Below are 17,328 nucleotides of genomic sequence, written 5' to 3' on the forward strand. Positions count from 1 at the left end.
CGGCCGGGGGGTCCGGAGCTGGCGTCCTATGATGATATGATGTGTCCATGGACGGCCGGTGGGTCCGGAGCTGGTGTCCTATGATGATATGATGTGTCCATGGACAGCCGGGGGGTCCGGAGCTGGGTCCTGTGATGATATGATGTGTCCATGGACATCTGGGGGTCCGGAGCTGGCGTCCTATGATGATATGAAGTGTCCATGGACGTCCAGGGGTCCGGAGCTGGTGTTTTATGATAATATGAAGTGTCCATGGACGGCCAGGGGGTCCGGATCTGGCGCCCTATGATGATATGAAGTGTCCATGGACGGCCAGGGGGTCCGGAGCTGGCGTCCTATGATGATATGATGAGTCTGTGGACGGCCAGGGGGTCCGGAGCTGGCGTCCTATGATGATATGATGTGTCCATGGACGTCCGGGGGGTCCGGAGCTGGCGTCCTATGGTAATATGATGAGTCTGTGGACGTCTGGGGGGTCCGGAGCTGGGTCCTATGATGATATGATGAGTCTGTGGACGGCCGGGGGGTCCGGAGCTGGCGTCCTATGATAATATGATGTGTCTATGGACGGCCGGGGGGTCCGGAGCTGGCGTCCTATGATGATATGATGAGTCTGTGGACGTCCGGGGGTCCGGAGCTGGCGTCCTATGATAATATGATGTGTCCATGGACGTCCGGGGGTCCGGAGCTGGCGTCCTATGGTAATATGATGAGTCTGTGGACGTCTGGGGGGTCCGGAGCTGGCGTCCTATGGTAATATGATGAGTCTGTGGACGGCCAGGGGGGTCCGGAGCTGGCGTCCTATGATGATATGATGTGTCCATGGACGGCCGGGGGGTCCGGAGCTGGTGTCCTATGATGATATGATGAGTCTGTGGACGGCCGGGGGGTCCGGAGCTGGCGTCCTATGATGATATGATGAGTCTGTGGACGTCCGGGGGTCCGGAGCTGGTGTCCTATGATGATATGAAGTGTCCATGGACGGCCGGGGGGTCCGGAGCTGGCGTCCTATGATGATATGATGTGTCCATGGACGGCCGGGGGGTCCGGAGCTGGTGTCCTATGATGATATGATGTGTCCATGGACGGCCGGGGGTCCGGAGCTGGCGTCCTATGATGATATGATGAGTCTGTGGACGTCTGGGGGGTCCGGAGCTGGCGTCCTATGATAATATGATGTGTCCATGGACGTCCGGGGTCCGGAGCTGGCGTCCTATGGTAATATGATGAGTCTGTGGACGTCTGGGGGGTCCGGAGCTGGCGTCCTATGGTAATATGATGAGTCTGTGGACGGCCAGGGGGGTCCGGAGCTGGCGTCCTATGATGATATGATGTGTCCATGGACGGCCGGGGGGTCCGGAGCTGGTGTCCTATGATGATATGATGAGTCTGTGGACGACCGGGGGGGTCCGGAGCTGGCGTCCTATGATGATATGATGAGTCTGTGGACGTCCGGGGGTCCGGAGCTGGTGTCCTATGATGATATGAAGTGTCCATGGACGGCCGGGGGGTCCGGAGCTGGCGTCCTATGATGATATGATGTGTCCATGGACGGCCGGGGGGTCCGGAGCTGGCGTCCTATGATGATATGATGTGTCCATGGACGGCCGGGGGGTCCGGAGCTGGCGTCCTATGATGATATGATGTGTCCATGGACGGCCGGGGGGTCCGGAGCTGGCGTCCTATGATGATATGATGTGTCCATGGACAGCCGGGGGGTCCGGAGCTGGCGTCCTATGATGATATGATGTGTCCATGGACGGCCAGGGGGTCCGGATCTGGCGTCCTATGATGATATGATGTGTCCATGGACGGCCAGGGGGTCCGGAGCTGGCCTCCTATGATGATATGATGTGTCCATGAACCTCTGGGGTCCGGAGCTGGCGTCCTATGATGATATGATGTGTCCATGAACCTCTGGGGGTCCGGAGCTGGCCTCCTATGATGAGATGATGTGTCCATGGATGGCCAGGGGGTCCGGAGCTGGCGTCCTATGATGATATGATGTGTCCATGGACGTCTGGGGGTCCGGAGCTGGCGTCCTATGATGATATGATGTGTCCATGGACGGCCGGGGGGTCCGGAGCTGGCGTCCTATGATGATATGATGTGTCCATGGACGGCCGGTGGGTCCGGAGCTGGTGTCCTATGATGATATGATGTGTCCATGGACAGCCGGGGGGTCCGGAGCTGGGTCCTGTGATGATATGATGTGTCCATGGACATCTGGGGGTCCGGAGCTGGCCTCCTATGATGATATGATGTGTCCATGGATGGCCAGGGGGTCCGGAGCTGGCGTCCTATGATGATATGAAGTGTCCATGGACGTCCAGGGGTCCGGAGCTGGCGTCCTATGATGATATGAAGTGTCCATGGACGGCCGGGGGGTCCGGAGCTGGCGTCCTATGATGATATGATGAGTCTGTGGACGGCCAGGGGGTCCGGAGCTGGCGTCCTATGATGATATGATGTGTCCATGGACGTCCGGGGGTCCGGAGCTGGCGTCCTATGGTAATATGATGAGTCTGTGGACGTCTGGGGGGTCCGGAGCTGGCATCCTATGATGATATGATGAGTCTGTGGACGTCCGGGGGGTCCGGAGCTGGTGTCCTATGATGATATGATGAGTCTGTGGACGGCCGGGGGGTCCTTAGCTAGCGTCCTATGATAATATGATGTGTCTATGGACGGCCGGGGGGTCCGGAGCTGGTGTCCTATGATGATATGATGTGTCCATGGACAGCCGGGGGGTCCGGAGCTGGCCTCCTATGATGATATGATGTGTCCATGGACGTCTGGGGGGTCCGGAGCTGGCGTCCTATGATGATATGATGTGTCCATGGACAGCCGCGGGGTCCGGAGCTGGCGTCCTATGATGATATGATGTGTCCATGGACGGCCGGGGGGTCCGGAGCTGGCGTCCTATGATGATATGATGTGTCCATGGACGGCCGGTGGGTCCGGAGCTGGTGTCCTATGATGATATGATGTGTCCATGGACAGCCGGGGGGTCCGGAGCTGGGTCCTGTGATGATATGATGTGTCCATGGACATCTGGGGGTCCGGAGCTGGCGTCCTATGATGATATGAAGTGTCCATGGACGTCCAGGGGTCCGGAGCTGGTGTTTTATGATAATATGAAGTGTCCATGGACGGCCAGGGGGTCCGGATCTGGCGCCCTATGATGATATGAAGTGTCCATGGACGGCCAGGGGGTCCGGAGCTGGCGTCCTATGATGATATGATGAGTCTGTGGACGGCCAGGGGGTCCGGAGCTGGCGTCCTATGATGATATGATGTGTCCATGGACGTCCGGGGGTCCGGAGCTGGCGTCCTATGGTAATATGATGAGTCTGTGGACGTCTGGGGGGTCCGGAGCTGGCATCCTATGATGATATGATGAGTCTGTGGACGTCCGGGGGGTCCGGAGCTGGTGTCCTATGATGATATGATGAGTCTGTGGACGGCCGGGGGGTCCGGAGCTAGCGTCCTATGATAATATGATGTGTCTATGGACGGCCGGGGGGTCCGGAGCTGGTGTCCTATGATGATATGATGTGTCCATGGACAGCCGGGGGGTCCGGAGCTGGCCTCCTATGATGATATGATGTGTCCATGGACGTCTGGGGGGTCCGGAGCTGGCGTCCTATGATGATATGATGTGTCCATGGACAGCCGGGGGGTCCGGAGCTGGCGTCCTATGATGATATGATGTGTCCATGGACGGCCGGGGGGTCCGGAGCTGGCGTCCTATGATGATATGATGTGTCCATGGACGGCCGGTGGGTCCGGAGCTGGTGTCCTATGATGATATGATGTGTCCATGGACAGCCGGGGGGTCCGGAGCTGGGTCCTGTGATGATATGATGTGTCCATGGACATCTGGGGGTCCGGAGCTGGCGTCCTATGATGATATGATGTGTCCATGGACGTCTGGGGGGTCCGGAGCTGGTGTTTTATGATAATATGAAGTGTCCATGGACGGCCAGGGGGTCCGGATCTGGCGCCCTATGATGATATGAAGTGTCCATGGACGGCCAGGGGGTCCGGAGCTGGCGTCCTATGATGATATGATGAGTCTGTGGACGGCCAGGGGGTCCGGAGCTGGCGTCCTATGATGATATGATGTGTCCATGGACGTCCGGGGGTCCGGAGCTGGCGTCCTATGGTAATATGATGAGTCTGTGGACGTCTGGGGGGTCCGGAGCTGGGTCCTATGATGATATGATGAGTCTGTGGACGGCCGGGGGGTCCGGAGCTGGCGTCCTATGATAATATGATGTGTCTATGGACGGCCGGGGGGTCCGGAGCTGGCGTCCTATGATGATATGATGAGTCTGTGGACGTCCGGGGGTCCGGAGCTGGCGTCCTATGATAATATGATGTGTCCATGGACGTCCGGGGGTCCGGAGCTGGCGTCCTATGGTAATATGATGAGTCTGTGGACGTCTGGGGGGTCCGGAGCTGGCGTCCTATGGTAATATGATGAGTCTGTGGACGGCCAGGGGGGTCCGGAGCTGGCGTCCTATGATGATATGATGTGTCCATGGACGGCCGGGGGGTCCGGAGCTGGCGTCCTATGATGATATGATGAGTCTGTGGACGGCCGGGGGTCCGGAGCTGGCGTCCTATGATGATATGATGAGTCTGTGGACGTCCGGGGGTCCGGAGCTGGTGTCCTATGATGATATGAAGTGTCCATGGACGGCCGGGGGGTCCGGAGCTGGCGTCCTATGATGATATGATGTGTCCATGGACGGCCGGGGGGTCCGGAGCTGGTGTCCTATGATGATATGATGTGTCCATGGACGGCCGGGGGGTCCGGAGCTGGCGTCCTATGATGATATGATGAGTCTGTGGACGTCCGGGGGTCCGGAGCTGGCGTCCTATGATAATATGATGTGTCCATGGACGTCCGGGGGTCCGGAGCTGGCGTCCTATGGTAATATGATGAGTCTGTGGACGTCTGGGGGGTCCGGAGCTGGCGTCCTATGGTAATATGATGAGTCTGTGGACGGCCAGGGGGGTCCGGAGCTGGCGTCCTATGATGATATGATGTGTCCATGGACGGCCGGGGGGTCCGGAGCTGGTGTCCTATGATGATATGATGAGTCTGTGGACGACCGGGGGGTCCGGAGCTGGCGTCCTATGATGATATGATGAGTCTGTGGACGTCCGGGGGTCCGGAGCTGGTGTCCTATGATGATATGAAGTGTCCGTGGACGGCCGGGGGGTCCGGAGCTGGCGTCCTATGATGATATGATGTGTCCATGGACGGCCGGGGGGTCCGGAGCTGGCGTCCTATGATGATATAATGAGTCTGTGGACGGCCGGGGGGTCCGGAGCTGGCGTCCTATGATGATATGATGAGTCTGTGGACGTCCGGGGGTCCGGAGCTGGCGTCCTATGATGATATAATGAGTCTGTGGACGGCCGGGGGGTCCGGAGCTGGCGTCCTATGATGATATGATGTGTCCATGGATGGCCAGGGGGTCCGGAGCTGGTGTCCTATGATGATATGATGTGTCCATGGACGGCCAGGGGGTCCGGAGCTGGCGTCCTATGATGATATGATGCTTCCATGGACGGCCAGGGGGTCCGGAGCTGGCGTCCTATGATGATATGATGTGTCCATGGACGGCCGGGGGGTCCGGAGCTGGGTCCTGTGATGATATGATGAGTCCATGGACAGCCGGGGGGTCCGGAGCTGGGTCCTGTGATGATATGATGTGTCCATGGACGGCCGGGGGGTCCGGAGCTGGGTCCTGTGATGATATGATGAGTCCATGGACAGCCGGGGGGTCCGGAGCTGGGTCCTGTGATGATATGATGTGTCCATGGACAGCCGGGGGGTCCGGAGCTGGGTCCTGTGATGATATGATGTGTCCATGGACGGCCGGGGGGTCCGGAGCTGGCGTCCTATGATGATACATGATCGGATGATCTCCCCCTCCCGTTATTCTCCGGCCCCCAGTGATCGGATTCCATCCCAATTCTCATGTTACCCCGAGAACCTGTCATTACCGGCCCTGTAATCACCAAACCTTTCATTATCAGGAGGACTCCGAGGAATCCGGCCCCCCGGCCCCCGAGACCCTCACCGCAGCTGCTGTATAATTATAGTCCTGGGAGGACCAGGATCCCAGATGGGGACCTAGACGGGATTGTCACCCTCACAGCTATATATACTGATGTGTACATTGTCCTATCTACAGATATCTATACCCACAGCCTACGCAGCTTTATACACTGACCCCCACAGCATATACATATATACAGCCTTATATCATATATACTGACCCCCACAGCATATACATATATACAGCCTTATATCATATATACTGACCCCCACAGCATACGCAGCTTTATACACTGACCCCCACACCATATACACAGCCCTATATACTGACCCCCACACCATATACATATATACAGCCCTATATACTGACCCCCACAGCATATACATATATATACAGCCTTATATCATATATACTGACCCCCACAGCATATACATATATATACAGCCTTATATCATATATACTGACCCCCACAGCATACGCAGCTTTATACACTGACCCCCACACCATATACATATATACAGCCCTATATACTGACCCCCACAGCATACACAGCTTTATATACTGACCCCCACACCATATACATATATACAGCCCTATATACTGACCACCACAGCATATACATATATACAGCCCTATATACTGACCCCCACAGCATATACATATATATACAGCCTTATATCATATATACTGACCCCACACCATATACATATATACAGCCCTATATACTGACCCCCACACCATATACATATATACAGCCCTATATACTGACCCCCACAGCATATACATATATATACAGCCTTATATCATATATACTGACCCCCACAGCATACGCAGCTTTATACACTGACCCCCACACCATATACATATATACAGCCCTATATACTGACCCCCACAGCATACACAGCTTTATATACTGACCCCCACACCATATACATATATACAGCCCTATATACTGACCACCACAGCATATACATATATACAGCCCTATATACTGACCCCCACAGCATATACATATATACAGCCTTATATCATATATACTGACCCCAACAGCATATACATATATACAGCCTTATATCATATATACTGACCCCCACAGCATACGCAGCTTTATACACTGACCCCCACACATATACATATATACAGCCCTATATACTGACCCCCACAGCATATACATATATATACAGCCTTATATCATATATACTGACCCCACACCATATACATATATACAGCCCTATATACTGACCCCCACAGCATATACATATATATACAGCCTTATATCATATATACTGACCCCCACAGCATATACATATATACAGCCTTATATCATATATACTGACCCCCACAGCATATACATATATACAGCCTTATATCATATATACTGACCCCCACAGCATATACATATATACAGCCCTATATACTGACCCCCACAGCATACGCAGCTTTATACACTGACCCCCACACATATACATATATACAGCCCTATATACTGACCCCCACAGCATATACATATATATACAGCCTTATATCATATATACTGACCCCACACCATATACATATATACAGCCCTATATACTGACCCCCACAGCATATACATATATATACAGCCTTATATCATATATACTGACCCCCACAGCATATACATATATACAGCCTTATATCATATATACTGACCCCCACAGCATACGCAGCTTTATACACTGACCCCCACACCATATACATATATACAGCCCTATATACTGACCCCCACAGCATATACATATATATACAGCCTTATATCATATATACTGACCCCCACAGCATACGCAGCTTTATACACTGACCCCCACACCATATACATATATACAGCCCTATATACTGACCACCACAGCATACACAGCTTTATATACTGACCCCCACACCATATACATATATACAGCCCTATATACTGACCACCACAGCATATACATATATACAGCCCTATATACTGACCCCCACAGCATATACATATATATACAGCCTTATATCATATATACTGACCCCACACCATATACATATATACAGCCCTATATACTGACCCCCACACCATATACATATATACAGCCCTATATACTGACCCCCACAGCATATACATATATATACAGCCTTATATCATATATACTGACCCCCACAGCATATACATATATACAGCCTTATATCATATATACTGACCCCCACAGCATACGCAGCTTTATACACTGACCCCCACACCATATACATATATACAGCCTTATATCATATATACTGACCCCCACAGCATACGCAGCTTTATACACTGACCCCCACACCATATACATATATACAGCCTTATATCATATATTCTGACCCCTACAGCATATACATATATACAGCCTTATATACTGACCCCCACAGCATATACATATATATACAGCCTTATATCATATATTCTGACCCCTACAGCATATACATATATACAGCCTTATATCATATATACTGACCCCCACAGCATATACATATATACAGCCTTATATACTGACCCCCACTAAATATAGACACATACAACCTTTTATTACACCCACTTACCCATCCCCACATATTACACATATATACAGAGAGATACCAATACCGATGAAGATCACCTAGAATATGTCGGCCCGGATTGTCCTCTGTTTCTCTATGATGGACATCAGGTACGTGCTGAGATCATAGCCTTCTCCATATATAAAAGGGATGACATCATAGTCTCCCCTCTATATGACCAGTGATGACATCATAGTCTCCCCTCTATATGACCAGTGATGACATCATAGACTCCCCTCTATATGACCAGTGATGACATCATAGACTCCTCTCTATATGACAGGTGATGACATAATAGACTCCCCTCTATATGACCAGTGATGACATCATAGACTCCCCTCTATATGACCAGTGATGACATCATAGACTCCCCTCTATATGACCAGTGATGATATCATAGTTTCCCCTCTATATGACCAGTGATGATATCATAGTTTCCCCTCTATATGACCAGTGATGACATCATAGACTCCTCTCTATATGACCAATGATGATATCATAGTTTCCCCTCTATATGACCAGTGATGACATCATAGACTCCTCTCTATATGACCAATGATGATATCATAGTTTCCCCTCTATATGACCAGTGATGACATCATAGACTCCTCTCTATATGACCAATGATGATATCATAGTTTCCCCTCTATATGACCAATGATGATATCATAGACTCCCCTCTATATGACCAGTGATGACATCATAGTCTCCTCTCTATATGACCAGTGATGACATCATAGTTTCCCCTCTATATGACCAGTGATGACATCATAGTTTCCCCTCTATATGACCAGTGATGATATCATAGTTTCCCCTCTATATGACCAGTGATGACATCATAGACTCCCCTCTATATGACCAGTGATGACATCATAGTCTCCCCTCTATATGACCAGTGATGATATCATAGTCTCCCCTATATATGACCAGTGATGACATCATAGACTTCTCTTTGTACAACTTTCTCTCTGCTCTCCAGGAGGATATTCTAGATGGGGATCTACAAGACAAGCTTCATTGTATGAGATCTAAGTGATACCATTACATTATAGAAAGCCGCTTATATGTTACATTTCCTCTTAGTAACACGGGTCTCCTCTGGTTCCTAGCATGGCCCCTTGGTTTATCTAGGACGACTATTCTGGCTCCATGAAGCGATTCCTTCAGGTCATTCTTCTCTTGTCTTCACTGAGTGAGGGACAGTCCCAGTTTGGCTGCAGCCTCCAGGGTTGGACCATGGATTCCTTCCTTCAGACTGGAGACCTTCTCATCGGAGGAGCCTTTGTTGTCCACTCTGGCTTTGACTTCCATTCACCAACTTTCCAGGAGTTGCCGACGCCGGTGTCATGTACTGGGTAAGTGTTAGGTCATCTGGGATTCCTTAGATGTTTTTAGAGATAGAAAAGGATGATGATCCTGAGGATGTAGACCGTGGTTGGAAGAAGCCATCAACATCTAAGAAACATGACTTCCCGGTATTTTTTGTAGAGCGACTATTACTATGAATGAAAAATAGTCATCATTTTCTGGTTCTTTCAGGTTTCACATCCGTTATTACCGGGATGTCCTCGGCCTCATGTTTGCTATAAATGAAGTCAATAAATCTCCAGACCTTCTGCCAAATGTCACCTTGGGCTTTGGTCTTGTTGATTCCTGTATGTCCGAACGAAGAGCAGTTGGAGGGGTCATGTCCCTGACGTCAGGAGCCGCTAATCCAATCCCAGGATATGATTGTCACCGCCAATCTGAGGCAGCCGGAATAGTGGGAGAACTTGTATCTGCTTTATCCCTTCCAATAGCTCGGCTGCTCGGTGTCCTCCATTACCCTCAGGTACGTTTATAGTCATCTCACCTACCATGACACAGTGTTGGAGATCCTATGAATCCTACAACTGATATCATGTCTTTTCCAGATCAGTCATGGGTCTACCTTGTCCAGTCTTAGTGACAAGATCAACTTCCCATCCTTCCTCCGCACAGTACCAAGCAACATGTTTCAGAACATTGCTCTTAGTCAGCTGGTTGGAAAGTTTGGTTGGACATGGGTGGGAATGCTGGTTGTGGACAATGATGTGGGACAGCAGGGTGGACAAGTCATCCAATCTGGCATAGAGAGGACCGGAGTCTGTATAGCCTTCATGGAAAAAATCCACCTGAGCTATTCGGTCAGACAGATTTTGCGAGTGGCGGAGGTCATAAAGGAGAGTTCAGTTAATGTGATCATCCTGCACAGCCCTGAGGTCCACACCATAGCGCTGCTCGATGCTCTGTATAATGAGGGTGTCACCGGGAAGATCTTTATGAGTTCAGCTTCCTTTGGACTCACTCCAGGACTTTTTTCTAAAAAAGCCTGGAAGGTATTGAATGGTACCATTGGGCTGATTCCGAATACAGGAGCTATGCCTGGCTTCCAGAACTTTCTTCTCAAACTGCGCCCATCCAATCAGTCTTCATACCCTTTTATTAGACTTTTCTGGGAAAAAGCTTTTAACTGCAAGTGGAATGATGGGGACGAGGGGCATCACAACCCTGAGGGCAATAACACAGTGTTCTGCTCAGGCAGAGAGGAGTTTGGAGAACATTTGTCATTGATATTTGAGACCAATGACCTCAGTTATACCTACCATGCTTACTTGGCAGTCCATGCCTATGCTCATGCATTACACTGGCTCCTTGGGTGTCACCATGGAATGTGTGATGAAATCGGTGATATAAAACCTTGGAAGGTACGTGATGAATCGTTTCATACATGAGGTTAGGTGGCATCAGACATGGTGGACCCAGATTTGGACAATGTACCTGATGTTCCATGTTGTATTGTGTTTATAGATGGGAGTCATACAATGCCAGAATAAAGGTGGAATTCTATTGTTATATGGTGTCCTGTTTGGCCAAACAGACTGCATAGCCTTTGTCTTTACAGTGTAATCAGGGATGACATGTACAAGAGGCAATGCATTGTGACTGCTCCTGGTGATCTTATTCATGGTCATACTACCATTACACCTTGTGCTCCATATACAGGGGTAGTGATGTGCGACACATATAACAATACCTACCGTACAGCTATCATTCGCAGGTCATGGGGTCAATGAAGTTAGTGGTGTGTAACAGAGAATATAATGTACGGCCACTCCATGGTACATGCCGCCCCTAAGAGATTCTTCAAATCTGCCTCCTGAGTAATAAACTCATTGGGCCTCATGGTAGAAACGGCCCTGAGTGTAATACAATGACATGCAAGACGTCTACCAACCTGTGCCCAGATACATCATGGCAACATTGCATTTGGCACAAAATACGTTAAAGTCCATTGAATCTGAAACCTTGGCTCCTCTGGTTTTTTAACAACCATATAAACCATTGTTACCAATAATGATTCTCTTATAGAGTCAGCGGTGGGAATCCCGATCAGTAACACGTATTTCATCATAGTCCCTGAGATCAGCTCCAGGGGATTCCAGCAGATCCACAATTGTTTCTAGCCACGTGACTGGGTTAGTCCCCATAACACTGACCATATCTGTCTAGGTCGGTATAAGGAGTAAAGGTCACGGCACAGATTCTGTTTTGCAGGTTCTTTACACCATCAAGAAAACAAGTTTTAACTCCAGGTCAGGGGACGTGATGTCATTTAATGCTGACGGGGACCTCCCAGCCGCCTACGACATCATCAATGTTCAGGTTCTTCAGAACAGCTTTAATCTGGTGAAAGTTGGAATGTTCAACCCAGAAGCCAAAGCGGGAGACAAAATCACATTGAGCATCAGCTCCATTCTGTGGAGTGACCACTTGTCACATGTGAGTATGGCCGAGAACATAGACTTATGGATGTGTTAGCTCACTTCTGTGGGCTACAAATGTAGAATGTCGCACTGCTCGGAATAATTGTTATTGTACATGTATAAACATGGAGCAGGATTACTGCCCCCTGACATAGACACCACAAGACCCCAAGTACACGGAAGATGGCGTCCAAGGCTGTAGATTTCCTGTACGGGAGATGGTGTCCACAGCTGTAGATTATTTATACAGGAAATGGTGTACACGGCTGTAGATTTCCTGTATGGGACATGGAGTCCATGGCTGTAGATTTCCGATACGGGAGATGGAGTTCACAGCTGTAGATTTCCGATACGGGAGATGGAGTTCACAGCTGTAGACTTCCTATACGGGAGATGGCGGCCCTAGCTGTAGATTATTTATACGGGAGATGGAGTCCACAGCTGTAGATTTCCTATACAGGAGATGGAGTCCACAGCTGTAGATTATTTATACGGGAGATGGAGTCCACAGCTGTAGATTATTTATACGGGAGATGGAGTCCACAGCTGTAGATTTCCTATATGGAAGATGGTATCCCTAGCTGTAGATTTCCTATACGGGAGATGGCGTCCAAGGCTGTAGATTTCCTATAAGGGAGATGGTGTTCACAGCTGTATATTTTTCTATATGGTAGATGGTGTCCACAGCTGTAGATTTCCTTTACAGGAGATGGAGTCCACGACTGTAGATTTCCTATAAGGGACATTGTGTCCCTAGCTGTAAATTATTTATGCTGGACATGGAGTCCACAGCTGTAGATTATTTATACGGGAGATGGAGTCCACGGCTGTAGATTATTTATACGGGAGATGGAGACCACAGCTGTAGATTATTTATACGGGAGATGGAGACCACAGCTGTAGATTATTTATACGGGAGATGGAGACCACAGCTGTAGAATATTTATACAGGAGATGGAGTCCACAGCTGTAGATTATTTATACGGGAGATGGAGTTCACAGCTGTAGACTTCCTGTACGGGAGATGGCGGCCCTAGCTGTAGATTATTTATACGGGAGATGGTGTCCACGGCTGTAGATTATTTATACGGGAGATGGAGTACACAGCTGTAGATTTCCTATACAGGAGATGGAGTCCACAGCTGTAGATTATTTATACGGGAGATGGAGTCCACAGCTGTAGATTTCCTATACAGGAGATGGAGTCCACAGCTGTAGACTATTTATACGGGAGATGGAGTCCACAGCTGTAGATTTCCTATACGGAAATATCCTATCACCTGACCATCTTCAGTGTATGGGGCTACCTGATCTGCCTCGATGTTGGGAAGAAAAAGAGGCAGAAGGTTGAGTTTCTAGCTGTACAGGTTCCATTGTATGTTTATCTGTATATACAACCGCAATGTATATATAGTGTATATATCAGCGTATGGTGTGTATATGTGTTTCCATGCTGTTAGGTATGTAGATATCTTATATACTGTATATGCTTGTTGGCTGTGTGTTTTATTTTTCCTGCCGATATTGTTTCATGGGAAGATCAGGAGGATAAGGGAAATATAGACTGATCCCGATGTTCCACAGATGATTGTGTGCACCTTGTCTTCCAGTTGTCCGTTTTGTTTTTTACTTGCATTAAAAATCATTCACAAATATAACTGAGTGTGACCCCAGATAGTGGCTCCTCCATTGTTCTTCCATCCAATAATCCACCGGGTCTCACTGTTTTCAGGTGCCCAGTTCTGTGTGCAGTGTCCCATGCCACCCGGGGCACAGGAAGGTGCCACGACGAGGAGAGGCGGTCTGCTGCTACGACTGTGTGCCCTGCTCCGTGGGTGAGGTGGCCAATCATACAGGTAGGGTCCTAGAGATATAGCTGAGGCTCCTCCCAGATGTCCTGATGTATAGACCTCTGCTCCGTGGGTGAGGTGACCAATCATACAGGTAGGGTCCTAGAGATATAGCTGAGGCTCCTCCCAGATGTCCTGATGTATAGACCTCTGCTCTATGGTGAGGTGGCCAATCATACAGGTAGGGTCCTAGAGATATAGCTGAGGCTCCTCCCAGATGTCCTGATGTATAGACCTCTGCTCCGTGGGTGAGGTGACCAATCATACAGGTAGGGTCCTAGAGATATAGCTGAGGCTCCTCCCAGATGTCCTGATGTATAGACCTCTGCTCCGTGGGTGAGGTGGCCAATCATACAGGTAGGGTCCTAGAGATATAGCTGAGGCTCCTCCCAGATGTCCTGACGTATAGACCTCTGCTCTGTGGGTGAGGTGGCCAATCATACAGGTAAGGTCCTACAGATATAGCTGAGGCTCCTCCCAGATGTCCTGACGTATAGACCCCTACTCTGTGGGTGAGGTGGCCAATCATACAGGTAAGGTCCTATAGATATAGCTGAGGCTCCTCCCAGATGTCCTGACGTATAGACCTCTGCTCTATGGGAGAGGTGACCAATCATACAGGTAAGGTCCTATAGATATAGCTGAGGCTCCTCCCAGATGTCCTGACGTATAGACCTCTGCTCTATGGGAGAGGTGACCAATCATACAGGTAAATATACAGATTATGCAGTGTCCCAGTACAGGAAAGGTTCTATATATTATAGTACTGAAAAGGGTTAATGGCCACTGCAAAGAGCTCAGCTTATGTTGCGCCCCCAAGTGTTCAAGTTTGGAATTATTCTCTGTGTTCCTCATATTCTCTTAAGTACATTGATTTGCATATGTGTCCATGTCACATGGCGTGGTGATGCAAAGGGCCTAGTGTCACGTGACTTTCCCCGGCTGCCATTGTAACCCCAATAGCCGTGGAGCTTTTGGCTGGGGTCAGTTAGTCACTTCCTTTCCTGTTTCAGTTTCCTCTCTGCTCTCTAGAGAGAAGGTCGTGTCAGGTTGTTCTCCCTCTACCTTCAAGAGGGAAGGACGTGTTCTCTGCTGCTCCTCAGCAAGGCCGCAACTTAGTGTGATCCTCTCCACTATCTCAGAGACATAATCCCGTCCAGTCCTGACCAGTCTCATCCTCAAGATTCCTTCTTCTATTCAAGATCTGGGTGTCGTTCTCCAGTCACTATCTTCTTCTCATCCACAACAGCAAGTATTCTCTTCAGTATCATTCCACCCAGCATCATTCTCAGGGAACTACCACCCTCATCCTCCGTTAAGATTCCTCTCACCCAAAGTGATACTATCACACTACGGCCTGTTGCAACATCACCCATTTGCTCAGTTATATCCAAGTTTGCATCACTGGTTGCATCCAGAGAGACTGTTGTTATTGACAACCACCGTGTTAATAAACGCACAACCACCGTTGTTTCTGAACCCTGGCATTGGTCTAGTTATTGGTGCCTTGACTAAGGGCAACAAAGAATTGTGCTGGGGTCCCATTTGCTCAAGTTCCCGTGGTCTAGCCCTGCACCCTCGTGCCAATCCATGGCCATAGCATCTGACAGGGGTAGTCTGGGTACTGCTAATATCTACCTCCCCAGCGGGTTACTCCAATTAAAATCCTTAAGTCTTTCCCCTTACTCTTACTATGCAGTCTGTCTCCTTCAGAAGTTGTCTCCATCACCCCATGGAGCATTATTCTCCAAATGTATTGACCTTCAGGTGGAGCTTTAATTTTCCTTTAACAGAAACTCCGTCTCCTGTTATTGCAGATGCCAGTGAGTGCCTTAAGTGTCCTCCTGACCAGTGGTCCAGTGAAACAAAAGACCAATGCATCCCCAAAATTATAGAGTTCCTGTCACATGAGGAGCCACTGGGAACTCTGTTGGTCACAATGGTCGCCATTTTCTCCTCTCTTACTATCAGTATTTTAATATTATTTGTTCAACACCAGGAAACACCAATTATCAAAGCCACCAACCAGGAGCTCAGCTACATCTTACTGACGTCCCTCATTCTCTGCTTCCTCTGCTGCTTGGTCTTCATCGGTCAGCCATCTACGGTTACCTGCCTCCTGAGACAGACCTTCTTCAGTGTGGTCTTCTCCATCAGCATCTCCTCAGTCCTGGCTAAGACTATCATGGTAATCCTGGCATTTAAAGCCACCAGACTGGACAGTCCTCTGAGGAGATGGTTGGGTCCTATAATCCCACGTCACGTTGTGGGAATCTGCTCCGGGCTTCAGATTCTAATCTGTTCTGTTTGGCTTTACAAGTCTCCCCCTTTCCCGGCACTGAACACTCAGATAGAAAACCATAAGATAATATTTGAGTGTAATGAGGGACATAAGTTATTCTTCTACATGACTTTAGGGTTCATGGGCTTCTTGGCCACAGTAAGTTTCTTTGTGGCCTTTCTGGCAAGGAACCTTCCAGGCAGCTACAACGAGGCCAAACTGATCACCTTCAGCATGCTGATCTTCTGCTGTGTCTGGATCTCCTTCATCCCGGCCTATCTGAGCACCAGTGGTAAATATACTGTCGCCGTCCAGGTATTTGCTATCTTGGCCTCCAGTGCTGGACTTCTGGGTTGCATCTTCCTCCCCAAATGTTACATCATTCTTCTGAGGCCGGAGAAGAACAGACGAGAAATCTTAGGAAACAGTAAAAGGAACAAGCTATTGGGGTAATGGTACCCTGGACCCATTCATAGCGTAAAACTGTGTACACTGCTCTGGCGGGACAAACATTCATCGTAGATGCAAAACTCAAAACCTTATATAAAAAAAATCTACTTGATGAATAAACTTTGAAATGTATGTGTCAAGAACATGTATAAAAAGTTAAGTTACTGCTACCTGATGCTTTGTTCATATCCTGGGCCCTCCGGAGAACCAGAGATCAATATGACCACATGAGGAGAGGAAGACATTTTCTATGTAGAAGCCAAGAGTCTCCAGATCACCAGGCATGTAGCAATGGCGTGGTCTCTGTAATGGCCGGGTGAAGATGT

The 17,328-nt window shown here is 49.2% G+C and overlaps 1 protein-coding gene across 1 annotated transcript; it reads left to right on the forward strand.

The window, feature by feature from the left end:
- Positions 1-9,872: 9,872 nt before the first annotated feature.
- On the forward strand, positions 9,873-17,005 carry LOC138795365 (extracellular calcium-sensing receptor-like). Its single transcript, XM_069974351.1, has 6 exons — positions 9,873-9,991; positions 10,176-10,467; positions 10,550-11,362; positions 12,213-12,437; positions 14,154-14,277; positions 16,089-17,005. The coding sequence occupies exons 1-6, from the start codon at positions 9,873-9,875 to the stop codon at positions 17,003-17,005; spliced, it is 2,490 nt and encodes an 829-aa protein (XP_069830452.1).
- The last annotated feature ends 323 nt before the right edge of the window (positions 17,006-17,328 follow it).

Source organism: Dendropsophus ebraccatus, chromosome 6 (genome assembly GCF_027789765.1).
Source record: "Dendropsophus ebraccatus isolate aDenEbr1 chromosome 6, aDenEbr1.pat, whole genome shotgun sequence".
In the NCBI taxonomy this organism is placed as follows: Eukaryota; Metazoa; Chordata; class Amphibia; order Anura; family Hylidae; genus Dendropsophus; species Dendropsophus ebraccatus.

What these genes read in the sequence shown, in the direction of transcription:
- LOC138795365 (XM_069974351.1), top strand. Translation starts at nt 9,873, where the DNA reads ATGGATTCCTTCCTTCAGACTGGAGACCTTCTCATCGGAGGAGCCTTT. An exon ending in GTGTCCTCCATTACCCTCAG is followed by an intron (nt 10,468 to 10,549) that starts GTACGTTTATAG and finishes TGTCTTTTCCAG; the next exon opens with ATCAGTCATGGGTCTACCTT. An exon ending in GTGATATAAAACCTTGGAAG is followed by an intron (nt 11,363 to 12,212) that starts GTACGTGATGAA and finishes TCTGTTTTGCAG; the next exon opens with GTTCTTTACACCATCAAGAA.